Source organism: Crocodylus siamensis, chromosome 8 (assembly GCF_052110815.1).
Source record: "Crocodylus siamensis isolate JL-2025a chromosome 8, ASM5211081v1, whole genome shotgun sequence".
Taxonomy (NCBI): Eukaryota; Metazoa; Chordata; order Crocodylia; family Crocodylidae; genus Crocodylus; species Crocodylus siamensis.
In genome coordinates, this window is record NC_143402.1 from 50,087,025 (window position 1) to 50,112,537 (window position 25,513).

The 25,513-nt window shown below is 48.3% G+C and overlaps 1 protein-coding gene across 6 annotated transcripts in view; it reads right to left on the reverse strand.

The window, feature by feature from the left end:
- The window catches only part of MAP2K4 (mitogen-activated protein kinase kinase 4), a 201,001-nt gene extending 184,310 nt beyond the window's left edge, over window positions 1-16,691 (reverse strand). The window contains exon 1 of one of the 6 annotated variants that reach the window (XM_090059218.1): window positions 16,097-16,691. In XM_090059218.1, coding sequence (XP_089915344.1) covers window positions 16,097-16,202 — 106 coding nt within the window. In that variant the 5' untranslated portion in view covers window positions 16,203-16,691. The remainder of the gene's footprint in view (window positions 1-16,096) is intronic. The other 5 variants (XM_090059219.1, XM_090059220.1, XM_090059223.1 and 2 more) reach the window with 5 other exon arrangements.
- Window positions 16,692-25,513: the final 8,822 nt, after the last annotated feature.

Sequence of the window (25,513 nt, forward strand, 5' to 3'; positions counted from 1 at the left end):
TGGAGCTCTGAGCAGTCATACAGCTTTTATATAAAGCACAACTCCTCCTCCTCTGCTCTCCTGCCTGTCTTTCCTGAACAGTTTACAACCATCCATGACAGTGCTCCAGTCATGCGAGCTCCCACCAAGTCTCCATTATTCCAGTCACGTCATAGTTTCATGACTGTGAGAGGACTTCCAATTCTTCCTGCTTCTTTCCCAGGCTCTGTGCATTCATGTACAGACATCCGAGGTAACTAGCCTATTGCAGGAAGAATAAGAAGGCTCCCCTCTGCTGCCCATGCTTCCTCCAGACCACCCACTTCCACACTTACCTCAAGGCTGTGGTCTCCATCCCCTAGCAAACCTAGTTCAGGGGTCTCACCTGGTTAGCAAGCCTGTCTATGAAGATGCTCTTCCTTCTCTTTGTCAGGTAGATCCCGTCTCTTCCTAGCAATCCTTCTTCTCAGAACAGCAGCATCCATTGCAAGATGTGGTATTTTTCCCCATTCATCATGCGGAAATTGAAGCCTCACCATAGAATCGAGTACCTCAAGGCAGCATAAGAATCAGCACTGGGTCTCAGGGCTGTTCTCAGCTCCAGACTTATTCCTCAGCTGGTCCCTGGCTCTAAACTGGTTCCTGCATTGCTTCTTGGTTTTCTGCCAAGCCTGGGAGCAAGGAAGAACCCAGCACAGAGCCACCCAGAAGCAAAGCATGAAGTAGTGGAGGGACAGGTATGGGGGGCAGGAAGCTAGGAGCTTGCAGGGGAGGGGAGGAGGGAGTCAAACACTAGGGGGGAAGGTATGGGGGGGAAGGTGCAGGGAGAGGGAAGCAGGCACGGGGTGTGGGGGGAGAAAGCAAGTGGCAAAGAGGCAAGGTTCTGGGGCTAGGCTGCCTGCCCCCCTCCCACTTGCCTCCCCATTGCTGGCCCCCTTGATGCTGCTTTCCCTGCTGCAGCAGTGGAGAGTCGCGGAATGGAACAGGATGAATTTAAAACAACCCTCCAATAATTAGATTATTTACATGAAAAAAAATAAGAAATTTATAATTTTCCATGTATAGAATCTAATTATTGCAGAGTTCAAAGTCATCTTGGATCCAAGTAAACCCAGTATTACCTTTGTCGCTCTCTACAGTTTCAAGGCATGCATGCAGTGTTACACCGAAGCAGCAGAGCAGCATGGGCTCTCCCACATATAGCGTTGCTTGGCACTGTAATTGAGCAATATAGACTCAGCCTATCGAGTACTCTAGATAGGATGGCATCACTCCCAGTTTTGAAATGAGAAAATAGGCATATTAATTAAATGATTTACCAAAAGTCAGGCAGATCAGTAACAGAGACAGAAACAGAATATACAATAATAGAAAATAAAGACTGGAAGGCACAAAAGGAGATCATCTGATCTAGGGATGGCCAACATGCAGCAGGCACACCACAGGTAGCAGGGGCAATCTCTATTTGGCACACATGAAATTGGGAAGGGGACAGAGAACAGAATAGCAAACAGGGCAGAAAGCAGACAGCAGGGCAACAAATTGAATGGAGAGCATAGCGAAAGAAGCAGAAAGCAGAGCAACAGATTGCACAGGACAAAGGGATCATAGTGGCACTTGGGGAGGTACACAACTAATTTGCAGCATGCCTGCCGAAACAGGTCAGCCATCACTGAATTTTCTAATCCAATCTTCTCCTCCAGGCAGAACCAACCCTATCCAGACTATCCCATGCAAGTGTTTGCCTAACTCAGTGATGCTCAAACTTTTCACCCTATGGGCCACAAGAGTTCCCTGGAGCCTGTCTGTGGGCCAGATCAGGCTCTGGGACCCAGTGCCATCCCCTCCCTGCACTAGGATAAACCAGCCTAGTCAATCATGACCATACCTGATCAACCTGACTGTCTTCTATGACAAGATGACTGGCTTTGTTGATGTGGGGAGACCAGTGGATGTGATATACTTCGACTCTAGCAAGGCTTTTGATACAGTCTCATACAACACTCTCACAAGCAAGCTAAAAAAGTATGGGTTGGATGAACGTACTGCAAGGTGGATAGAAAACTGGCTGGATCATTGGGCTCAGAGGGCAGTAATCAATGGCTTGACGTGTAGTTGGTAGCCAGTATCAAGTGGAGTGCCCCAGGGGTTAGTCCTGGGGCTGATTTTGTTCAATATCTTCATCAATGACCTGAAAGATGGGATGGCGTGTGCCCTCAGCAATTCTGCAGATGACATCAAGCTGGGGGGGAGTAGTAGATACACTGGAGGATAGGGATGGGATTCAGAAAGACTGCAAAAAATTGGAGGACTAGACTAAAAGAAATCCCATGAAGTTCAATAAGGATAAGTGAAAAGTCCTGCACTTAGTATGGAACAGGTCCATGCACCAGTACACATTGTGGACTGACTGGCTGGGCAGCAGCTCTGCAGAAAAGGACATGGGGGTTACAGTAGACCATCAGCTGAACAGAAGCCAACAGTGTGCCACTGCTGTGAAGGCAAATAGCATACTGGACTGCATTAGTAGGAGTGTTGCCAGCAGATCAAGCGAAGTGATTATTCCCCTCTATTCTGCACTGGTGAGGCCACATCTGGAGTACTGTGCCCAGTTGTGGGTGCCCCACTACAGAAAGGATGTGAACGGATTGGAGGGAGTCCAGCAGAAGGCAATGAAAATGGTTAGTGGGGCTGGGGAACAAGACTTCTGAGGAGAGGCTGAGGAAATTGGTCTTATTTAGTCTAGAGAAGACTGAGAGGAGATTTAATAGCAAGTTTCAACTATGGGAAGGGTGGTTCCAAAGAGGATAGATCTACACTGTTTTTAGTGGTGGCAGATAACAGAACAAGGAGCAATGGCCTCAAGTTGCAGCAAGGGAAGTTTAAGTTAGATATTAGGAAGAACTTTCTCACAAGCACTGAAATAGAGATGCTGTAGAATCTCTACCCTTGGAGGTTTTTGGGACCAGCTAGACAAAACCTTGGCTGGAACGATATAGTTGGGGGTGGTCCTTATGCTAGGATTGTGTCCCAGGGAGACGGCACTGCCCCCTTCCCCTCTCCATGAGCCAGGCGTGTGTGCTGGGGGTTCAGAACCACCCCCTCCCAGTCTCCCACACCACAACCAGACTCTGAGGCCCAGCACCACCCCTGCCCAACTCTGCAAGCTAAGATCAGATGCCAGATAAAGCACACAGGACTTAGGACACACGGAGGGTCTATAAATTTGGCAGCAGGGGAGTGGTGCCATCTCCATCCTGCTGCCAAATTTCTGAACCAGTGAGGAGCCCTACAGGCCAGATGACACAATGCCATGGGCCAAATCTGGCCTGAAGGCTGGAGGTTAATGCCCCTAATCTAAACTACTTATAAAACTATGTGAGCACTTCTGTTGCACAACCACAAGTAATGCTACTCACAGAAATCAAAAGCATCCCAACCTTCAACAGGTAAAAGCAGGGGGACAAGGACTATAACTGACCTGCCACTTCAGGAGTTGTCAAAGTACACTCAAGAGATCCAGGGAAAGAGAATATAACCCTGTTACATAGGAGGTAGCCCCCCTCCCCCCATACCAAACTCCTTCCTGATCTCAAATGTGGCAAGTGGTCTGCAGGAACCCTTGGTCCAAGTGTTAGTCCCAGCAAGAGTACTGGCACACATTAGTCAAAATCCCAAGCTTTGGCTCCAGCCAGCAAACACCCAATATTTCTGAAGAAAGTGAAAAGAAAAAAAACAACTCTGCAATGAAGGGAAAAGATTCCTTCCAGGCCTCAAGAGGCAAACAGCAAAGTCCTGAAGCATGGGGAAAACCTAACACCCTTCACTCTGTTCTGTAATCTAGGGACAGCAAGCGTAACCCCACATATCACACCCTCAACTTATAGTTTCGTAGTTAGTAGGGTCGGAAGAGACCTGAGCAGATCATCAAATCCGACCCCCCAACATGGCAGGAAAGAGTACTGGGGTCAAACGACCCCACCAAAGTGACTGTCAAGCCAAACTTGCAGAGCCAGAACTCCCCTTTCTGTAATCTTATCCCTTCCACAAACGTATCACAACTCCTTTAATCCTCTTTCACAATTACGCTGGTCGGGGAGTTCCATTGCATACTCCTACTGCTAAGCAAGCTCCCATCCAATACCTACCTACTCCGAATTGTAGAGCTCTTCTCATGATCTCCCAATGATAGCTGTACTTGGTGCTCTTGGGCTTTCAATCCATCGCTCTTTACAGCATCCTCCAAATGCTATATATTTTTCTCTCTTGTGCTTTCTAGTTCAGCACAGTTTTAACTTAAACTTGGCACAAAATTAATGTTTTGGTTTTATTTTAAAAAAAACAAACAAACCCTAAGTTATCAAGTCCCAAACCAATAGAAAATTCCTGACTTGAAAATACCAATCATTAAAATTACAAAATTGTTTACATTGGTTTAATACAGTGGTTCTCAACCCTTTTACATCCAGGACACCCTCCAGAACTTTTTTTTTTTTTTAAATTTGGTTGAAAACCATTGTTGTGCTGTCTTAGGTTACCACAGCAGCTCTCTACCAGGGTGCTGCTGCCAGAACCAGGTGGAGCTATCCGTGCCTCCTGAGGAGCCAATTTGGGAAAGGCGGCAGCAGAAAGAGGTACTCCTGCCTGCATTTGAGTTATCTGATAAACATAAAGCAAGCAGGAGCATCTTCCAGGTCTGGTCCCCTAAATTCCTCCCTAAAACACAGGCCTACAGGACAGTTCCATCTGCCTCGTGTGCCTCAGTTTCTGGGAGATGCCATTCAGGGTCAGACCTAGGAGGGCTGCAGCAGGAGCTGTTCCCATAGGACAGATCCCACCTATGCCACAGGACCCCTGTAAAGGTCTCACTCCATCCCCCCCAGGGGCACACTACTGCTTTAATAATTTGGGGGCTTTCTTTTAAACAAAGCAGATTTTCTTCCCTATAAATGCTGTAGCATTATCATAATCATGCTCCCAAGCCCTCCTCATTCCACATATATATGACTTTTAAAACACGTGTAATTGTGTATGTTCCACCAAACCTGCTTTTTAAAAGTATAGAGTCTCCTTTGTTCTTCCTCTTTTTTCACTCAACTTTCTTTCCCTGGATGGCCTTGCCTTCACAAGCAGAAAGGGTGTGTTTCTCAATACCCTCAACTCATTCAAGTTACAATAATACAATTTAACAAAACTGTTAGCAGCTTTTAAGATACAATGTTTAGGTCTTGCCTTTTTTAGGGAAAGTATATTGACACCTCATTAATGGATTGTAGGTAAATAAGTTTTAAAACTACAAATGCAAAATTATAAACTAGTTTACATATGTATTATTTCCTGCATGTTGCTGAAAACCAACAGCTGTATGCAGAGAAAGAGCAGCTCTGCTGTCTTTATCTTGCTGGGGTTGTAGCTCACAAGAAAACTGACAGATATGCACACACTGAGAAGTATAGCTGTTTGCACACTCACATACAAAGATGCCTTTTTACATACATTGTGGAAAGTAGCAAGCATGTCCAGACACATATGCCTATGTCAACTCAGCACGTATGTACGAATGTGTGCTAGTTTGCTATACCTGTCTAAACTAATACATAAAATTGGGCCTACAAACTTCTACCAAATGAACTCAAGTTTTGTCTACAGAAGTTGAATGCATCTACTCATAAAATTTCTCTAAGACAGCCAACCACTTTTTTCTGCTGGAAGTAGTATATTTCACACCTCTGAACAAGGGAGGTCCTCTGTTGCCTGAGCATTTGCTAGTTTTAGCAGTCCCGTCGCAGTAATCCCACATTTCTTGTGCTAATAGTTCTGGACAATGAATTTGGCTCACAGAGTTTAAGCCAATCTGATCAGAAACCTGACTACCTTTAAAAACAGCCTACCAGGTTGGAAACTAATTCCCTGGTTGCATATGGCCAAGACAATCAAGCATGTCTAACATAACAGTGTCATAATGGTTCGGACCACAGATCCATTTAGTCCAGTATCCTGTAAGTCTCAGTCTCATAACAGTTTCCCTGGGTGATGTCCACAAGCTCCTAAATATGGGGGGGCTAGCTGGAGGGGCAGTGGGCGCTAGCTGGAATTCTCTGTTCAGTGCCCTCCCTTGGCACCCTAGTTGTTAACCTCTGACCTTCACTTCAACTCCTTTTTACCCACTCTCCCAAGTATTCAACTGTTACACGTGCAGTGGCTTCCCTCTAACCAATGAGGGGGCCTTGCAGTTTCCTTGTAGGCCTAGGCCCACCCTGTCTGGACAACAGACAGACCGATAATTAAGGACCTGCTCAAAAGAGGAGTTTCCACAAATATAGCGAAAAACGGTGGTTTCCATGATTTTGCATCAAATCACTGGAACAAAAATCTTACTAAAAATAAAATGCCGGCTCCTCACTGGGAATCAGCAGCCGTTATGGCTCAGTGTCACGGCCTGCTGTGGCAGGCAGGGGGGAAGGAGCGAGAGCTGCCGGCTCGAAGGGGAGCAGCCGAGGTGGCAGCTGCTCCCTCCACTGCTGACTGGCCGAGAGGGCTACCTTTCCCATCCGCTTTCCACCAATCAGCAGCAAGAGGCGAGACCACACAAAGGGCAGATCTCCCCACCAATCAGCAGCAAGGGGCAGGCCGCAAGGGCCCCTCTACCAACCAGTGGCGAAGGGGGCACCACTGTGATAAGCCTGCTATAATGACAGCCAGCACCATGACTGGCCTGCAAAAATGCCTGCCTGCCACCTGGATTTAGGTAGGTCCCAGCCTATAACACTCTGACCCCAAGAAGCTTCACTGGGTGGTGTCCGCAGGCCCCTTAGATACACTCAAGTGGCCCTGGGCAGTAGCTGGAGTGCTTCGCTCAGTGTCCTTCTTGGGCACTCGAGTAATTAATCTATACTCCTCTTCCTGCTTCCCCATTTGTCCCGTGGAATTAGTTTTCATATATTTAGCAGCCTCCCTCCAACCACTGAGGGGGAGCTTGTAGTTCCAGGTGGCCCAGCCCCCCACCAATGTATAACAAATGCCAAGGGGTCCTGCCTATATGCTCTTACATAGGCAGGGCCAACCCCAGACTGATCTGTCCCCTGCTCCTTTTTCCTTACAGCTTCCAGCGTTTTACTTCGCAATACAAGCTTGCAACCAACACCCTGAGCTCCCATTTAAAGCAGAGGCAAAGTATAGGATCTCCACATTTTTGGGTTAAGAGGGCTACTCAATCCCAGTTCTGTGGCAACAAGAAAAACTGTTGTTTATAAGATGGTGGCCAGTGCATATGAGAGGAGCAGCACTCAGTGTCTGGCCAAAGAAAAAGATCTTCAGCTGGCATACTACCAGGTGGCCCCCATGATGTGCCCCTTCTTTGGGGAACTGCAAGCCTCCTTAGGCAGAGAGACCACAACAAATCCCAGTTTAACTGTGGATACTTCTAGGTGTCTGTAGCATCCCATGAAAAGATCACTGGCAGTTTATACCAAAGAAGGCTGCTTACACACATGGGAGGACAAAAAAAAGCCAGCACTTTACTTTCAGTGTGGCATGCCCCCACACCGAGTGTAGTGCACCTCCAAGAAGGGGCATCAGTTTAGTTGGGTCCGGCTCACCCAATGTCTGTATAGACTGTGCACTTCAGCAGGGCTTTTTGGCATTTTTATCTAATAGCTGATTGAATCAGCTTTAGATACAAGCACCAACACCACCCCCTTCCCCCGAAACACCTGATATAAACAGATGCTGGGGAGCTAGGTCAAACTAATGCACTTCCTTTTCCAGTAAAGTGCTAGGGGAAGGGGTCCACGTCTGTCAGCACCCAAAGGTAACAATGTCTCTGACACGGAGGAGGCAGATGGGACTCTGATACTGACATATCCAACAACCAGTTTCTGCCTGAGAGCCAAGATACCCAAAACCAGGGGCAGTCCCAGCAGGAACTCCAAAACAAGCTCTGATAAGCACCGCAATCAATGCCTTGTCAGTTCTAGAGCCTGACTCTTCTTCCCCAGCATGTCCTCTCCAACCTGTTTTCATCTCACACCCTCTCTGCCAGCACTGCATGTTTAAAAGGAAAAGCAGGGTTTGCAGAAACTACTTTACTGCCTACTACTTGCCCAGACACACAAAAACACACAAACAAAAAGAGAGGAGTGCTGCCTGACAAAAAGCTTTCCTTTTTTTCATCACAGATGGCTGTTTTATGCCTTGTAAACCACCAGGTGCTGTATGTAAGCATAGTAGATCTATAGGTGCAATGCTGGTTGGGAAGAAAGTAGGGATACAAATAGTTAAACATTTAAATAATAATAGTTATACTGGTAATGCATTACCAGTTAACAGGCCGCAGCCTGGTGAGGCAAGGCAGGCAGGAGGAAAGACAGGAAGAAGGAGCAAAGAGGAGGGGTAAAGGGGGACTAGTACCCAGAGCTAGTCTACTCCCTCCCTTCCAGTGCACTGGGGAGGCACAACAGGTTGGGAAAGCCCCTCGCCTGCTGCTGCCACTTCCTCCCCACACTGCTCCAAGAAGACGGCTGCAACCCCTCCCCTGCAACAGGGTAGGCACAGCCTGGGGACTAAGTATGTGTTACTGGTTAACCCAGGGGTTGTCAACTGGGGGTAAGCGTACCCCTGGGGGTACTTGGGAAGCCCCCACAGGGTACACGGCAGCAGCACAGAGAAGTGGGGAGCACTTCCAGTTTCACTACCAGCGCTTCTGGTTTCGCACGGGGGACCTCTCCCTCCCCTCCCCCCCATCTCCACTTATCAACCGGCTGGGGCCACTGGGGGTACACCAACCAAAAAAGATTGAAAACCCCTGGGTCAACCATTTAACCAATATAATTAGAGGAGGTTAAACAAATTATTTTTTTAATGATATTTACATCTCTAGAAGAGAGATTTTGCTGCGAAACTTTTTAAGCACAGTGTGGTCACAAGCTTCTAAGTATTAGCACATCACTGGTAGAAGTAAATGAAGGAGTCCTATTAGGAACCACCCGCGAGATCAAAGTCTCCATAACCTCAGGTCCTTCTCCTCTAAGCAGATATGTGTTTTCTCCAGCTTGCACAATGTTGCAGAGAATCTTGCTCACCTAAACAGAATATATGTGAGCATTGTGTACCTTTCCCCATCAGCTAATACTAATGTGCATGAAGCAGTCTCTGTGACCCACAAGTCCCTGAATCACCATGGAAAAATACCTTTTCTTGTTGACATATCCAGAGGCTAAGTGGAAGGTGGCATGAATAAATATACAAGTCGTATATAGACCCAACACTGCTTAGAAACTCATTGCCTCAAAACCCCTGTATTATGTCATTACATGAGAGTACTCCTGAAGTTATTAAGAATAGATTAGACAAATATATGTCTAGTATGGCTTAGATCAGGGGTGTCAAACTCACCCAGTGGCCCAAGCCAGAGCCAAACCACAGGGCTCCTCATAGGCTAGCTGTGGGGCCATCAGCTGTAGCAGTGGTTGTAGGGGTGGTGGCAGAGGCAGCAACAGTGATGAAATCGGCCATGGGGCAAACAGTGACGGGCCAAGGGGTGGTGGTCCCAAGTGTTTGCAGGGCAAGTAGGCCTCACTCACCCAACTGCCATTGACAGCTATGTCCAATGGGGCTCCAGGACCCAGAATGGGCAGCATGGTTTACAACCAAAGACTCAATCATGCTAAAGAACCCTTTGAAATCCATGTCAGGAAGAAAAGGACCAGAGCAAGCAGGAAGCATTGAAAAACAGCAGGCTCAAACACAAAAGAATCAAGGTATTCAGAAACAAATACACTGCGGACAGAAGATGCCCTTGGGATGGCCGGTTCACCTCCACTCCCAATATACTGGTTTGGAAGTTGCAATGAAGGCCACTGGTGACACCTTCCCAGAGCACACCTCAGGTTAAGCCAGCACAGCTGCTTGCAACAGAGACAAAGTGCCAGCAGAGGTATGGCGATATGTACAGCTATTCAGCTTAGTAGTGGTGGTTGCTGTATACTAAGGTGGCCAACCTGTGGCACACATGCCACAAGTAGCACCAGCAGCCTGCGTGTATGGCACATGACAAATCAGGGAGGGAGCAGGAAACACACCAGCAGACAGGGCAGGGAGCAGAAAGCCAAGCAGCACATCAATCAGGTAGCACAGGGCAGAGCAGAAAGCAGAGCGACAAACTGGGCAAGGGAAGGAAACCAGAGTGACACTCGTGAAGTGTGCAGTGCCTACCTCATGGCATGCCTGCCAGAAAGGCTGGCCCCCACTGTGGGACACCAACAGAACTTCGTGGTGTAGACAAGGTAAGGTTAACTATCATTCCATCAGAAAAGCACTTACTTTGATTACTCGAGTACTTAATACTTTTTAAAACTGTAACTTGCTTTTTCTATACTATCATATAAACAGATTTCTTAATCTGTTTTTTAAAATATGGTTTCTAATGTAAAGGACCAGTTCTTTCTTTCACTTTCTCTCCACCTCTTCTCACTTTTGGTATGTTCATCTGTACCTGTATGTCCTTCATGCTTCCCTACCTGATTTATATTATCCATTTTCCCTGACTTTGTTACTTGATAGATTGGCTACTGATAAAAGAGCCAAGAGACAAGCTTACAGGCAGATTGCTTACAACCCCAAAATACAAGCTGCACACTTGTGGACAGCCAGATACACACTGAGACAAAAGTACAGTATAGATTCTCACCTACACCACCTACAGAAATAGCAAATTCCCTCACCTACTTACGCATCTCCATTTCAGTTAGTTTGAAATTGTGCTAAAGGCAGGGTGAAGGTGCATCTTATACACTAACACATTACTACCTCTCTATTTTCTATTCAATTTATTCCCCTCCTAACTCATGACAACTGGTTCTCTTGAGTTTTCTTCCTTAGAATGATTATGGGAGCTGTCTCTCAGCACTAGCTGGGATTCATATCTCATACCTTTTATTTTTCCTCTGGACCCCAATAATAACTCAGACTAACTAGTCAGTCTTCTAGCCTCCAGACCCCAAGGCCATCCTATGATTTCCCTAGTTCAGTGTTGCTCAACCTGTGGGTCATAACCCAAAAGTGGATCACAAAAATATATGAAAGGGTTATGAACAAACTTTAAAAATAGATCCACAAACTTTAAAAATGGATTCTCCTTTAAAGAAGAAAAACATGGGAAACCATGGCTTTTCCCTTGAAGCCTGGCAGAGTTCCAGCCTGCAAGGGGCTGCTGGGGGGCTACAGCCTGGGAGCGGGGGCTGTGGATCGGGAGTGAGGGGCACTGGGTCGGGACTGGCCACTGATGTTTACAAATGGGTCCCGATACAAAAAGGTTGAGAACCACTGCCCTAGTTCATCAGATCCAATTCTGGCTCCCATTTATTCCAAGTTCTGCAAACCCCCATGGGGCCCTTACCTCAGGAAAATCATACATACCAGCTTAAATTCTCTTCGATTCACAAGCTTCCTCATTAAGAAAAACAACCATCCTGTGCTGACAGCACCACTTCCTAGTCTCCAGCATAAAAGTGGAACAGCCAAGGCCTGCGAAGCTTCCCTGCAGACTCCCTTGTCCTAGAAGGAGGGAAGAACCAAAGTTCTTGTCTCTTCCTTCCTGCTTCCTAACGAACTGGTCAACAGGAGCAACAAGTACCTTCAGCAGCAGAGAAAGATTAGTTGCTTATGGTAGCCTGGCATGCACAGAGGGAGCAACAGAGAGTGGAGGAAGAATGCAGGAGAGACTGGAGACTGTCCGTCCCCTTTACTGACATCCTGCACCAAAGAACCAAGCATGTGTGCCTGCAACTGGCCTCAACATGATATTTTGTTCCAAACAACACTACACAAGATAGCTATTTCCTGTTTTACAGAAGATAAAACGGGTTTTGTAGTATGCCCAAGGGCACAATATACATCAGATGCTGGACCAGGCTTACAACCAAGAATTCCAGGCATGTGCCTACTCCATTTAGCCACAGTGCTCACCAAGGAAGTCTACCTTACTGTGTCTTGATATTGCCATCTGTAAAATAGGAACATGACTTCACAGCCTGCTGAGAGCTCCTTGCTAGCAAAATGATTTTCAGTAATGGTGGCCCCATTTTCTTAAAAAAGATTTTTTGCACTATTGCTACCACCTAAAACCTGCCCTGGATCACCAATCCCAACTGTCCTTCCTGCCTACCAAGAAAACTTCTACACAAGAAGTTCCCTGCACAGAACCAAGGTTACTCTAACCCAGGAATGTTGAAGATATGGCCTGAGGGCTGAATCCATCCTGTAAAGTTGTATCATTTGCCCCACGGAGTTGGAAATTTGGTGGTTTGCTGAGCAGCAGCAGCACTAACTATTACCACTGCTCATCCTACTGCCAAATTTCTGGCCCCGTACAGCAAAAAATTTTTTGATCGTGTACCCCTATCAGCAAAAAATTTTTGAGCATGCACCCCAATTTAAGTATATTTATATAAATAGAAGTAGAAGTTCTAATATTTTCTTCCTGCATCCCAATAGATCGTCTTGTGCACCCCACTTTGGAGACCACTGCCGTAGAGAACCCCATGGGATGGATTCAGAGCACAAAACTTCCTCATCTGGCCTGTGAGTCTAGAAAATTGGCCATGGGAAGAATGGCAGCTGCCAGAGCTTCAGAAGCGATGGCAATTACTGGTAATGCTGATACCAACAAAATGTCTAGCCCTGCAGGCCAAATGATATGGCTCTGCACTCCAAATCCAGCAAGCAGTCCAACCCTGAGGGGACAGCTGTTTGACACCCCTGCCCTAGCATGTTTCCTATCAATGCAATTGATAGGAAAACAAAATTTTAAAAAATACTAAGGCAGCCACAGTAACATCCACAGTAACCTCAGTTCATAAATTACCACAACAGCCACGTGCAGTTTGAGCCTTCACAGCCACAACCAAATTTCCCTCTCCAAACACCATCTAAAAAGTCATAACATCTATATAAGCTTGTTCAAAAATTTGGACTTTTAGGTAATAACATACATGCTTTCACAGGGAATACGTGCTTATAGGTGAAAATATGTTTGCTTCTGAGGACAAATTTAAACTTTTCTGCGCAGTGTAATCTTTTTCTTTTTTAAGGGAGAATCTATTTTTAAAGTTTGTTTGTGACCCTTTTGTATATTCTTTTGGGCTGCGACCCACAGATTGAGAAATGCTGACCTAGTCCAACTCCCTGCTTAAGTTAGAACTGTCTGTGTCTAAACCTAGATCCTAGATGCTAAGTTTTTATATAAGCTGGTCTTAAAACAATTCAAAAATCTTCCAAATTGTGCTGTCTTATTTTCCAAACACTTTCAAAGGATCTTAAATTTTAGCTAAAGCCACAATAAGAGGATAATGCTTTAATCACGTATGAATCATTAAAATATCACCTAGACATCTGCTTTGAGAAGAGAGACTAGAAGATACAAAAGAAGCAAGCAAGCATAATAAAGTAGCAAAGAACTGCAGAGTGATTAAGGCTGAGGATCTCTGAGTTAACTCTGTTAGTTAAAACCAGAAAGAGCCTCAGGCAAGGGTCAGCAAGCTAGAGCTAGCATGTTGAAACTGGCCTGTGGAGCTGGGGACTGTTGCGCCAGGCACCAGGGAGAGGCAGTAGTGGCCCTGCTGCCTGGGAGAGGTGTCTCCTGTTATTGTGCTTGCTTCTTTTGTATCTTCTAGTCTCTCTTTTCAAAGCAGATGTCTAGGTGATACTTAATGATTCATATGCGATTAAAGCATTATCCTCTTATTTTGGCTTTAGCTAAAACAAAATTAAAAAAAAAAAAAATACTAAGGCAGCCACAGTAACATCAACTCTCCTTGGCAGTGCGTCAGGACTGGCCACTGATGTTTACAAATGGGTCCTGGTACAAAAAAGATTGAGAACCACTGGACTAGGTAACCTCCTGAAGTCCCTTCCAGCCTTACTTTTCTATGATTATCCTTGTAAAAATATTGGATTCTTCTTTAAATAACTATTTTTAAACCCCACATGTATTGAAAAAGTTAAATATTTGATAAATAAATGCTACTAGTAGCGCTTAAGATTGTTACAGACTGAGACAACACTGTTTTCATACTGCAGCAACACAACAGAAAAAAATGCCACATGCTCTTTGAGATCTTCATTTTTTTTAAGAAAAAATAAACCATTGCTTTCTTTGTGATGGTGCAAATAGAGCGGGATATAATAACAAGATGTCTGCATGTCATTTTTCTCCAGTAATAGTTTCTACAATAATAATTTACTATCCTATAAATGGTACTGCACTTAAGTTGTGGGAAGAGATGTGGTGATTCATTTGGTCAGCACAGGGCTGTCTAACATCTAAGCCACCAAGGCCACACATTGCCTGGGGCCACATTAGGCATGCTGTGTGGACGCTACCCCCCACCGCATGCTGGTGCACTGAGCAGGTACTCAAGATCTGGGGGAGCAACTCTTCAGGAAGGCACCCCTGGGGAAGACAAGGACCAGTGGTCACAAACTAGCAGAGGGAAGCTTTAGACTGGACGTAAGGAAGAACTTCTTCTCCATAAGGGTAACAAGAACCTGCAACACGCTCCTGGCAGACGTGGCTCTGTTGCCATCCTTGGGGTGCTTATCCAGCCTCCTCTTGAACTCCTCCAACCTGCTAGTTTGAGCTCATTATCTTCCTGCCCTTGGCAGGGGACCGAACTTGATGATCTTCCAGGTCCACTGACTCTATGAAGCACAGCTCCTCCCTGCAACAACATGTGCCCACATAGGAGGCCCCCTACCCCACTGCAGCCCACAACCCTATTTCCTTCCCCCTCCCCCCCTTTCACCTTCAGCTCCCTGCTCTGCCCCACTGCCTCACCCCCTGGGGTAAAGGCAGAAAGTGGCAGCTGGAAGAGAGGGAGGGGAGCCTTCAGCTGTGATTACAGCCAGAGCAATGGGAAAGCGGCAGCTGGGTGAAACCCCAGGGCCCCGCGATGCCCACTAGCCAGCCCTTGGACAACCCTGACCTATTTTGTTAGGTTGCACAACCCTCAGATAGTGACAGCTGGCCAGAGACAGCCATGTGCTTACAAAGTTTAAACTGGTGCTTACAATGTTCAGCTTTCCAAGAATGGCACTTCTTACAACAACTGACATCAGCCACTATTAATCTGAACTGTGATTAAGAAACTGGCTTCTAAATAAAGTGGCATCTGAGATCTGCCCCATCGTTTCACCTGACTTGCTGTTGGAAAACGAGCGGGGCTACTGCCAATGCTATTGCACATCTATGCTGGGGGAGGGGGGGAGGTATTTATCTGCATCAAATCCTTCCAAGCACAGAATTTGCCCAATAAAGATGGGGCTGGAAACCCTCCCGGAAGTCACTGCCACCTGAAATCACACCAGAAAGGGCAACCTGGCACTCTGCCTCCGACCAATGTCATGTCCTGGGACCAGCAGGAACAGGCCCTGCGGGACGAGTCACGGGCCAGGCGGCGACCCGCCGTGTTCACCCAGCGGCCGGGCGCTGCTGCAGCAACGCGGCGGCGGCACGACCTGGGCGGCCCCGGCCCCGGCGCCTCCCGCAGGCGCTCTGCTCGGAGGCGGCGCCCGCAGCCAGGCCCACGGCGGCCCATGCAACCGCCTCCCCGGCGGGCCGGGGCAGCACCGTCACCCCGGCCGCCCGCTCCCGAGCGCCGAGCATCAGGCACCCGCTGCGGGCCGGGCCCAAGCCGCCCGGCCCCGGCCCCGAGCCTGCAGGGCCGAGCCCAGCGCCACCGCGCACGGGCCCCCGGCGCTTTTCCGGCCCGGCTGCCCCTAGCACACGGTGGGGCCGGGCCGGGCCGAGCCGAGCCCCTCCCCCCCCCCGGGCACTGAAGCTGCGGGCCCCGGACCGGCCGCTCCCTCCTCTCCGCCCGGCCGGCCCGGCCCGCAGTGCCCACACCCGTAGGCCCCGGCCCGGCCCCGAGGCCGCTGCGGCCGGCCCGAGCGGGGCCCAGGCGCGAGCCCGAGGCGTCGGGCCGCGGAGCCACATCCGGGGCAGCCGTGCCGCAGCCCGGCGGGAGCGCCCTGCGCAGCGGGGCCTGGGGCCGGGGCGCGGGAGCGGGAGCGGGAGCGGGGCCGGCCCGGGCAGGCGGGGCCTAGCGCGGAGCTCGCTTACCCTGCATGCTGCTGACCGCCGCGTGCGCCTGCGAGCCCGAGCCCGGCGTGCTGCTGCCGCTGCTGGAGCCGGAGCCGGAGCCGGAGCTGGAGCTGGGAGTCGCCATTGTGCGCGCCAGACACGGAGCAGCGCCGCGGCTGCAATGCAGCAGGGACCCTCCCAGGCAGGACACCTAGAGCCCCGACTCCGTATAGCAGCCGCGGAGCCTCGTCCGCCCTCCCGCCCGCCCGGCCGGCCCCCAGGCTGGGGCTCCCAGCTTAACCCCTCCCTGGCGAGCAGTGCAAGCCCCGTCTCGCCCGCCCCGCCAGCCCCTGCGCGCTCGGGCCGGGACCAGCCGCGCTGCCGGCTCCCGGGGCACTTCCCGGCTGTCTCCCCGCCGCCAGGCCCCGGCCGGGACCGCAGGCGGCGTCACCCGGGACAAGGCGCCCTCATAGCCGGACGCGCCCCGCCGGGAGGGCTCCAGGTTACGGCCCGAGGTGACTGCGTGGTCCAGATCCCGCCTTAGGACAGAAAGGGGCCGCCGCGTCTTGCATCTCACCGGCCACCCCCTTTCCCGGGGCTCAGCCCTGCCCCGAACACGGACTGCGAGGATACTGGCCCTTTAAGAGGCTTGCACTCCTGTCACCGTCCCGCTCCGCCAGACCAAGCTGGGCCGTGGGGTAGGAGCAAGGGCTCCGGGCGGTTGTCTGTGGAGTTGTCCCAATTATATCCTCTCCTTTGCTGATTGTTTTAATAAAGGCTAACCCCTTCCTGGAATCTGACAAGGGCTCCTCTGCTGAACACACAAATGGCAAGTGAGACCAGGTGCAGTCTGAGGGGGAGCGCCAGTATTTTGAGAAAAAATGGGACAGATAGTTCCCAGTGCAGTTGAACCTCTCCAGAAATGCTGGAGAAGACTGGTAGAGATTCAGGTAACAATCTGAATTATTCTTGAAAGCAAGTGCAGCTACAGAAAAGTGAGGAGCAGAAGGTAGTCAGTTTGCTGAATATCAGAGGGACAGATATGGTAACTTTGTTTAATAGTTTTATACTGACTGCAAAAGAGAAAGCCAGTTATGAGACCGAGAGCTTGCCAAGTCCTTAATAAGAGTCTACGTAGTACTGGGAAATGGAAAGCGAAGAATTAGAAGAAGAGCACCGAAGGAACCAGACTTAGATTTGGCTGAAGCAAATAGAATGTGCCAGGCTGCCGAGCTCATTCAGTGCTGAACATGAGGAGGGAAAATGAAATCCAGCTACTGCTGACCCGCTTAGAAATCAAAAAAAGTTGCAAACAGTGGAAGGTAAGCATGCAGCTTCAGGCGAGCAAAGCTCCTGATCCAGCCAGAAGCTTGTCAACCGCAGGAAGAACACAGGCAACATCAATGACTACAGATGCTGTAGAGGAAAGCACACATCTGGGCCCTGCCCTGCCTGTGGACTGAAGTGTCACGTATACCTAAAACTGAATCACTTTTCTGTGCTCTGCAACCAAGGCCAGGATTTTCATAGAAAGAAACAAGGCATAGGCCCCTGGCAGACATTACACTTAAGTTGCAATTAGGCTGTTAATCATAGCTTAAATAGTAACCTGACCACGTGTTCAGGGAATTAATGACACCACAAAAAGGGAAACCAGCCAGAAACATATTATACAAGGTGAACATCTCTAGCCAGGCCCAATGCAATCCTGATCCAGCACATGATCAGTGATCCGTGGTCTGCCTGGGGAACTACAACAGGGCTGATTGGAGCCGTGGTGTGGGCCTGGAGCCAGCCGACAGTCATATACCCAGCTTTCAACTTGCCAGTGTAGGCAGCCTAAGATCATGATCCCAAGCTCTCCCTGCACTGGCAAAGAGGACGCAGTTGGGATCCAACACCTGATTCCAAAATTGTGTCTCTTGCCATGCACTTGTGGCATGGTAGGAGATGCAGTTGTTGGGACTGAAGAGTCAGATCCCATTGTGCCTTTAAATGAATGTCTGTCAGCAGCTGCATATGTGCTTCACACTGCAGAAGGAAACAGCAGCACAATGTGCAGAAAAGGGTGCAACAACACTGACTTCAGAGAAGAGAATTTCTTCATAGGAATTATGCGACATGAAGACATCTCTAATGATTGGACTATTACAATGAACACACCTGGAACTTGTATTGCCTATATGTTAGATATTGCTCCACAGCTGAATGTAACTGCAGAGTCTGTCATTAACAGTCTGAAGTTAAAAACCTACCCACACTGAGTTGAGACAGGTAAATCAGGTAAATCTTAAATTATATGGTGGGGAACCAATTCTAGTAAAAGGTATTTATGAATTAGAGTTAAAAGTAAATAAGGTTCATAGATTGTAAGGCCAGAAGAGACCTTGGAAGATCATCAGGTCCAGCCCCCTGCACCAAGCAGGAAAGATAACTAGGGGTCAGGTGACCCCAGCAACATGACTGTCTAGTCTCTTGAAGATTTCCAGGGTGGATGATTGCACCACCTCTGGGGGGAGCTTATTCCACAGTCTGGACACTGACTGTGACGAAGTTTTTTCCTGAATCTGTCTTCCAGGAGCTTGTGGCCATTACTCCTGGTTTTCCCCTCGAGTGCCCTGGTGAACAGCTGCTCACTGAGCTCTTGGTTTACTCCCCTGATGTAGTGGTAATCTGCTACCAGGTCCCCTATCAGCCTTCTTTTCTTCAGGCTGAAGAGTCCCAGATCTCTCAGCCTTTCCTTGTAAGGTTTGCTGTGTAAGACTCTAACCATATGGGTGGATCTTCTTTGGACTCTCTCAAGCTTACCCATGTCCTTATTAAAGTGTGGTTCCCAGAACTAGACGCAATACTCCAGCTGTGGTCTCACTAGTGCTGAGTAGACTGGAAGAATCACCTCCTTGGTTTTGGAGATGCATTGATTGATGCATGCCAGAGTATTATTTGCCCTACTGGCTACAGCATCACACAGCCGGCTCATATTCATACTGGGGTCTATTATTACCCCCAGGTCCCTTTCATTCATGGTACTAGTCAGTTTGGTGCTGCCAAGCCTGTAGGTGTGTTGGGGGTTGCTTGTCCCGAGGTGGAGCACTTTACATTTCTCAACGTTGAACTTCATCAGATTCCGAACCACCCAACTTGCTGGCCTGTCTAAATCTGCCTGTATGTGTAGCCTATCTTCAAGCGTGACCACACTTCCTCATAACATGGTGTCATCCCCAAATTCGGCCAGTGAGCTTTTCACTCCCACATCCAAATGGTTAATAAAGATGCTGAAAAGTACTGGACCAAGCACCAATCCCTGCGGGACACCACTGCCCACTTCTCACCAGGATGACACAGATCCGTTCACGACTCTGTGAGTCATATCCTGCAGTCAGTTTCTCAGCCACCTGACTGTTTTGGAGTTAAGCCCACAATCCTCCAATTTTCTTCTGAGAACATTGTGGGATACTAGTTCAAAGGCCTTTTGGAAGTCAAGGTATACAATGTCAACCTGCCCTCTCATGTCCGGGTGGCAAGTTACCTGGTCATAGAAGGAGATGAGGTTGGTAAGGCAAAACCTTCCTGTGATAAAGCCATGCTGGCCGTCGTTCAGAATCTTACCTTCTGCAAGCTTAAGACTCCTTGATAAACTTTTCTAGGATTTTCTCTAGGATGCAAGTTAGGCTGATTGGTCTATAGTTACCAAGTCCTCCCTCCTGCGTTTCTTGTCCATGGGCACAACATTGGTCCTCTTCCAGTCCTCAGGGACTTCTCCAGAGTGCCATGAAGTGTGGAAGTTTCGCCAGGGATTCTACAATGATTTTAGCAAGTTCCTTCAGCTCTCTCAGATGAAAATTATCCAGTCCCACTAACTTGTATATGTCTATTTTTTTTTCTAATTTGTCATACACCAATTCTATGGCAAAAGTAGGAAGGTGATTATTCCTACCATGCTCGTCCTGTACTCTGCCTGACATTGTTTTCCCCTTGGTTAAATAAAAGACCAAGGCAAAGTAGTCATTCAGGAGTTCACCTTTCTCCTGGGTGCTAGTAACCAGCTCTCCTGAGTTGTTGAGTAATGGCCCCACACTCCCATTTGTTTTCCTCCTGTACCCTGTGTACCTAAAGAAGGACTTTTTTTGTCCTTGATTCCTGTTGCTAATCTAAGTTTGGTTGCCCCTTTAGCCTTTCTTATCTGTTCCCTGCAAAGGTGGGTCATCGTGGAATAGTCCTCCTTGGGGCCCACCCCAAGCTTCCATTGTTTATAAGCCTCTTTCTTCTTTCTTAAGAGGACCATGATATCCCTGTTTATCCAAGAGGGCTTCCCAGCCCTTCTATTACCTTTTCTCTGTATGGGAATGGACTTCCTTCGTGCTTCAAGGATCGTGTCCTTAAGGATTGTGTCTTCAGGGGCTGTAAACAGGAACTTAGACATACTACAAAAGTGGGTTTAGACATGCTACAAAAGTGGGCAGATGAGAATAGGATGGGGTTCAACGTAGACAAATGCAGGGTACTGTACCTTGGGAGAAGGAATCCACAGCATACGTACAGGCTGGGGAGTTCCCTCCTTGAAAGCACAGAGGTGGAATGGGATCTTGGAGTCATTATTGACTCCAGGATGAACATGAGCTACCAATGCCAGACTGCAGCCAGGAAGGCCAGCCATACCTTGTCATGCATCCAAAGATGCATCTCAAGCCGGTCCAGAGAGGTGATACTCCCCCTCTATGCAACTTTGATCAGGCCGCAGTTGGAGTACTACGTCCAGTACTGGGCGCTGCACTTCAAGAGGGATGTGGCCAACCTGGAGAGGGTTCAGAGGAGGGCCACCTGCTTGGTGAGAGGGCAGCAGCACAGGCCCTACAAGGAAAGACTGAGGGACCTGAACCTGTTCAGCCTCAGTAAGAGGAGGCTGAGGGGGGACCTGGTGGTTGCCTACAAACTCGTCAGGGGAAATCAACAGCAAATAGGTAGAGCCCTTTTCTCCTCAGCACTACCTGGGGTGATGAGGAACAATGGTAATAAGCTGATGGAGAATAGGTTTAGGTTAGAAAGCAGAAGGCAATTTTTTACAGTTAGGGTAGCCAGAATCTGGAACCAACTTCCCAGGGAAGTGGTCCTCGCCCCTACCTTGGGCAAATTCAAGAAGAGGTTGGATGGTCACCTGTCTGGGGTCTTGTGAACCCAGCATTCATTCCTGCTTGTGGCAGGGGGTCGAGCTGGATGATCTGTTTAGGTCCCTCCTGACCCTAGCTACTATGAAACTTCCCTTTCCTCATGAGTAGGGTTTTCTCTGATTAAAAAAAAAAATCACGAATTCTCTGACAAAACCCCAAAATCCATAATTAAAATGAAAAGCCTCCTGCAGCATGCCCCGCCTCCCCAGCCCTGCTGGTGCCCTCACTGCCCCCAAAGCCTCCCCCAGCCCTGCTAGTGCCCCTTACTCACCCCCAATCCCCCCCCAGCCCCGCTGGTACCCCTCATTACCCCAAAGCCTCCCCCAGCCCTGCAGGTGCCCGTCACTGCCCCAACTGCCCCCCTACTCTACACATGCCTCTTGCCCCCACCCACAGCCCGTGCCCCCCCAGCCCTGCCAGAGGGGCCCCCAGCTGCCAGGGCTATGGGGTCAGGGACCCAAGTCTGCAGCTCCCTGTCCCCAACAGCAGGCAGCAGAAACAGAAGTAGCATGAAGCTGGCTTCCCCACTGCTGCTGCCTGCTCAGGCAGGACCAAGGCCAGCTCCTGGCTCCCCACAACCCTGCTGGTGCCCCCAGCCTTCTGCAAATCACACTTACCACACAGGTTCCAGGAGAAGAGTGAGGCTGAGCTGAGCCAAGCATAGCCGTGGATGACTGAGTCTCAGGCCCCACCCTTCTCCTCCCTGTCTAGGCAGGGCTGGGGGTTTCCCGTCCTGTTTGCAAACAGCTTTTGCAGGCTGGAGCTCAGCCAGCCTGCAGAGCTGTTTGTAAAAGGAGGGAATCCACAAGTTTCTCTGCTAAAAGGAGAAATCTGCCTTTTCTCTGATAAAAAGGGGAAATCCATGGTTTTCTCCATTTTTTCCATGGGAAACAGAAAACCCAGATCCCTGCTCATGAGGTGGATGCCATTCCTTCCCAAATAACAAACTTTGAAAAAATAAGGTTTGTAATTGTAGCTGGAACTTGTCATTCAATATTGGTGTTGAAAACTTGTCAAGCCCTAGGTTTAATTTTAAACCTGTTCAGTCTGGAGAAGACTCAGAGGGAACTTGGTACCAGCCTTTAAGTACATCAGAGATGTACATCAGGGCCCGTGGGAACATCTGTTCACCAAGGCCCCCCAGAAGAGGACAACAAATAATGGGAGTAAACTGACTGAAGATTGCTTTTGATTGCTTCAGATTAGACATAAGAAAAAACTTCTTTACAAGTCGAGTGCCAAGGGTTTGGAACAGGCTCCCCCCAGAGGTGGTACAGTCACCCACCCTAGCAATCTTCATAATGCATCTTGGCACTCATCTTGTTGGGTTATCTGACCCCAGCACTCTTCCCTACCAAAGTGCAGTGGGGCTGGACCTGATGATCTGTAAGGTCCCTTCCAGCCCCTAACATCTATGAAACTATAAAAGCTTATACTATAGAAGGCAAAGAAACTCAGGGAGTTACTACCACCACTGCTCACCCACCTTTTACATTTACTGACTGCCACCAATTTTCATTGCCAGTGGCAATCATAATCCATAAATCTGAAGTCTGAAAAAGGAGGTGTGAGCAGCAGTGGTGTTAAATACCCTGGGCATTGGTCCTGCCAACAAGGCAGCTCTGGCAACCCCAGCAAGAAGCCCTGTTGGCTGGATGACCCAGTTCTGTAGGCCAACAGTAACTACCAGAAAACATATAAGATATATTTATGTATATCAGACCAATATTGGCAGAGACTGATCACAAGATTTTTGTGACCATTAAAAGGCTTGTCAAACATGCCTATCAGTTACAAATATATTATTTGCAATCAGAATACAATCTAGAAAAGATTTAGTAGTTGCTGACACATTTTCTGAAGCATGTTAAGGAATTGAAGCATTCACTACTGAGTTTAATATAATAGTGTATGTAAATGTAACCCTAGCCATAGTGCTACCCGCAGCCACATCTGGATTCAGGGTCCTGGGGTGTCAAATAGCCTCAGTCAACCTCTCAGCCCCTAAAGCTGGGGACACCTCTCCATTGAGCGCTTTCTTGTGGTTTCCCCACACACTGGAGTATGTACAGTCTAACTATTTACACACTTTATTATTTACAAAACAGTCAACATATGAAAGGGCTTAATAGGACAGGATATAAATAATCTAATTGTTGAAGGCAGGTATCAATGAACTAAAAAACTCTATACAAAATGAATCAAAGACACCCTCAGTATAACTCCCCAGCTTAAACCTTGAGACTCTAGTGAATTTCAGCAGGAGCACTCAGGGTTAACAAGACATCAGCCCTCCTTTACATTGGCAGCACAATACCTATGGCTGGTGCTGCTGCTTCAGAAAGTCCTGCTGTCTGCTAGAGCCCACATGGGGAAGAGCTCTCCTCTGCTCCAAGGGCCTGTGATATCTGCAAAGGAACACACACTGTCCCCCCTCCCCAAAAACACCTTTCTCCAGTTCCCAGACAAGGCCACTTGTGCTGATAACTGAAACAACCCTGGGTTTATCACCCACCCAGCCCCAGGCTGGTTCTCAGTTAACTCTTCCCAGAGCCTTCCCAGATCAACACCCTGCCCTACCTTACCACCCTTTTTCCTCCACACAGGTCTCACAGAGGGGAAAAATGGATATCAGTTTACCTTCCCATCACTAAAGGCAGGTTCACTTCACAGGCAGGCTGCAGGGCAGCTCCTCCCTGAACTCTGTGGTCCCACAGCTCCTTCCCTTCTCTGAGCCTGGCTGAGTCCCCGCCCCCTCCTGCCTCAGGAGCCAATCAAAAATATGGATATGGTCTGGCACGCAACAACTTTCTGCAAACTTTCCCACTCTGCCTTTGCAGGCATCCTGAGCCGTGCTGCAAATCCAGCAGTAGCTGTTACATAAACCTGCTTAAAAATTGAGTCACTGTGTTAGGTACTATGTGGCCAAGTAATAGTTGAGCCCACAGCATAACATAAAACCTTAACTGCCTGGATTACATTCTGTAATGCTGGATGGCCTACACAACGCATGCTTAGGCCATACAACAATTTTCAATGTATACCGTATGTTTTTGACAGGATATTGTTTAAAGGTACCAGAGCCTAGAAATAGGAAATGTTAAACCTGACATTACACAAAGGACATCTAAATATAGAAAATGCATAAGGCAAGCCAGAACTGTTTTATTCTGTCAGAAGCACAGAAATTGTCAAATAAATCAACCTATGCTTTTAATACAGGAAATCTTTGGGTGCCTATATGCAAGAGTGGAGGCTGCTCTGAAGTGCTGTAATTACACTGCATTGGACCAGACTCAAATAATAGTGTCTGCTAGAGCATGGTAATCACTGTGCTCCAGCAGCATTGTGTGTCTTGTGTATCAGCATCCCCGCCAGAGGTGACCCGAGCAGGGTGCGGGGCCTGGGGCAAATCAGCCCATGTGGGGCCCTGCCCCACTCCGATCCTGTGGACCCCAGACCTGAAGAAACTGCCACTGCCGCTGCCATCAGCAGTAGTGATGGCGGTGGCAGGCAAGGGGCGGTAGTGAGTGGCTGGATGCAAAGTCAAAGCTCCACACCACCGCTATTCCGCCCAGCTCCACAGGGCCCCCCAAAGCATGAGGCCTGGGGCAGTCGCCCTGATGTGCCCCCCCATCCCGGGAAGGCCCTGATCCACACGTTTAAAAATAGTGGTGGGGACACTTGAACTAAAGCTCCTTGAATGATCTTTAGTTCAAACCCCCCCCGCTGCCATTTTTAAGCACAGGGACACTGATACACAAGATACTGTGGCACTTTAATTAGAGTGACTCTCAGAGTTGCTTGAATTAAAGCAGGATCCCCCCTCAGTCCTGGAGCACATGTAAAAGTGCCCTTTGTTATCTGCTGAAGAAAAGACCTATATAAGAGTTATGAATCCTTATAAACTTACTCCCACTATCATCTTCTACTCTTGCCCCCATGTTTCTAAATTTTTCTGCATACCTGTTTAGGTCAGAGCAAAAATTTGTAGACTTGCACTAATTTATACATATTAAAGATATTTGCATCATCAGTGACAAACAATAATGCAGAGAAGTTGGGAAGATGTATACAAGAAAAGAAATTGCAGGAGGAGAGTAGAAAGGAACTGATTGAGGGACAATATAGGTAGAAATTATTAATTTTGGGAGGGGTAGGCATGGAATTGATTGGAGTGGGCTGATGAATTAAAGAGAGATGTCCCCTCAGTCTTGGGGAGGAGAGACCTCACAATCTACATCTTTTTCTTTTCCAAACTTTGTATGTGTGTCATTGTTCCTCATGT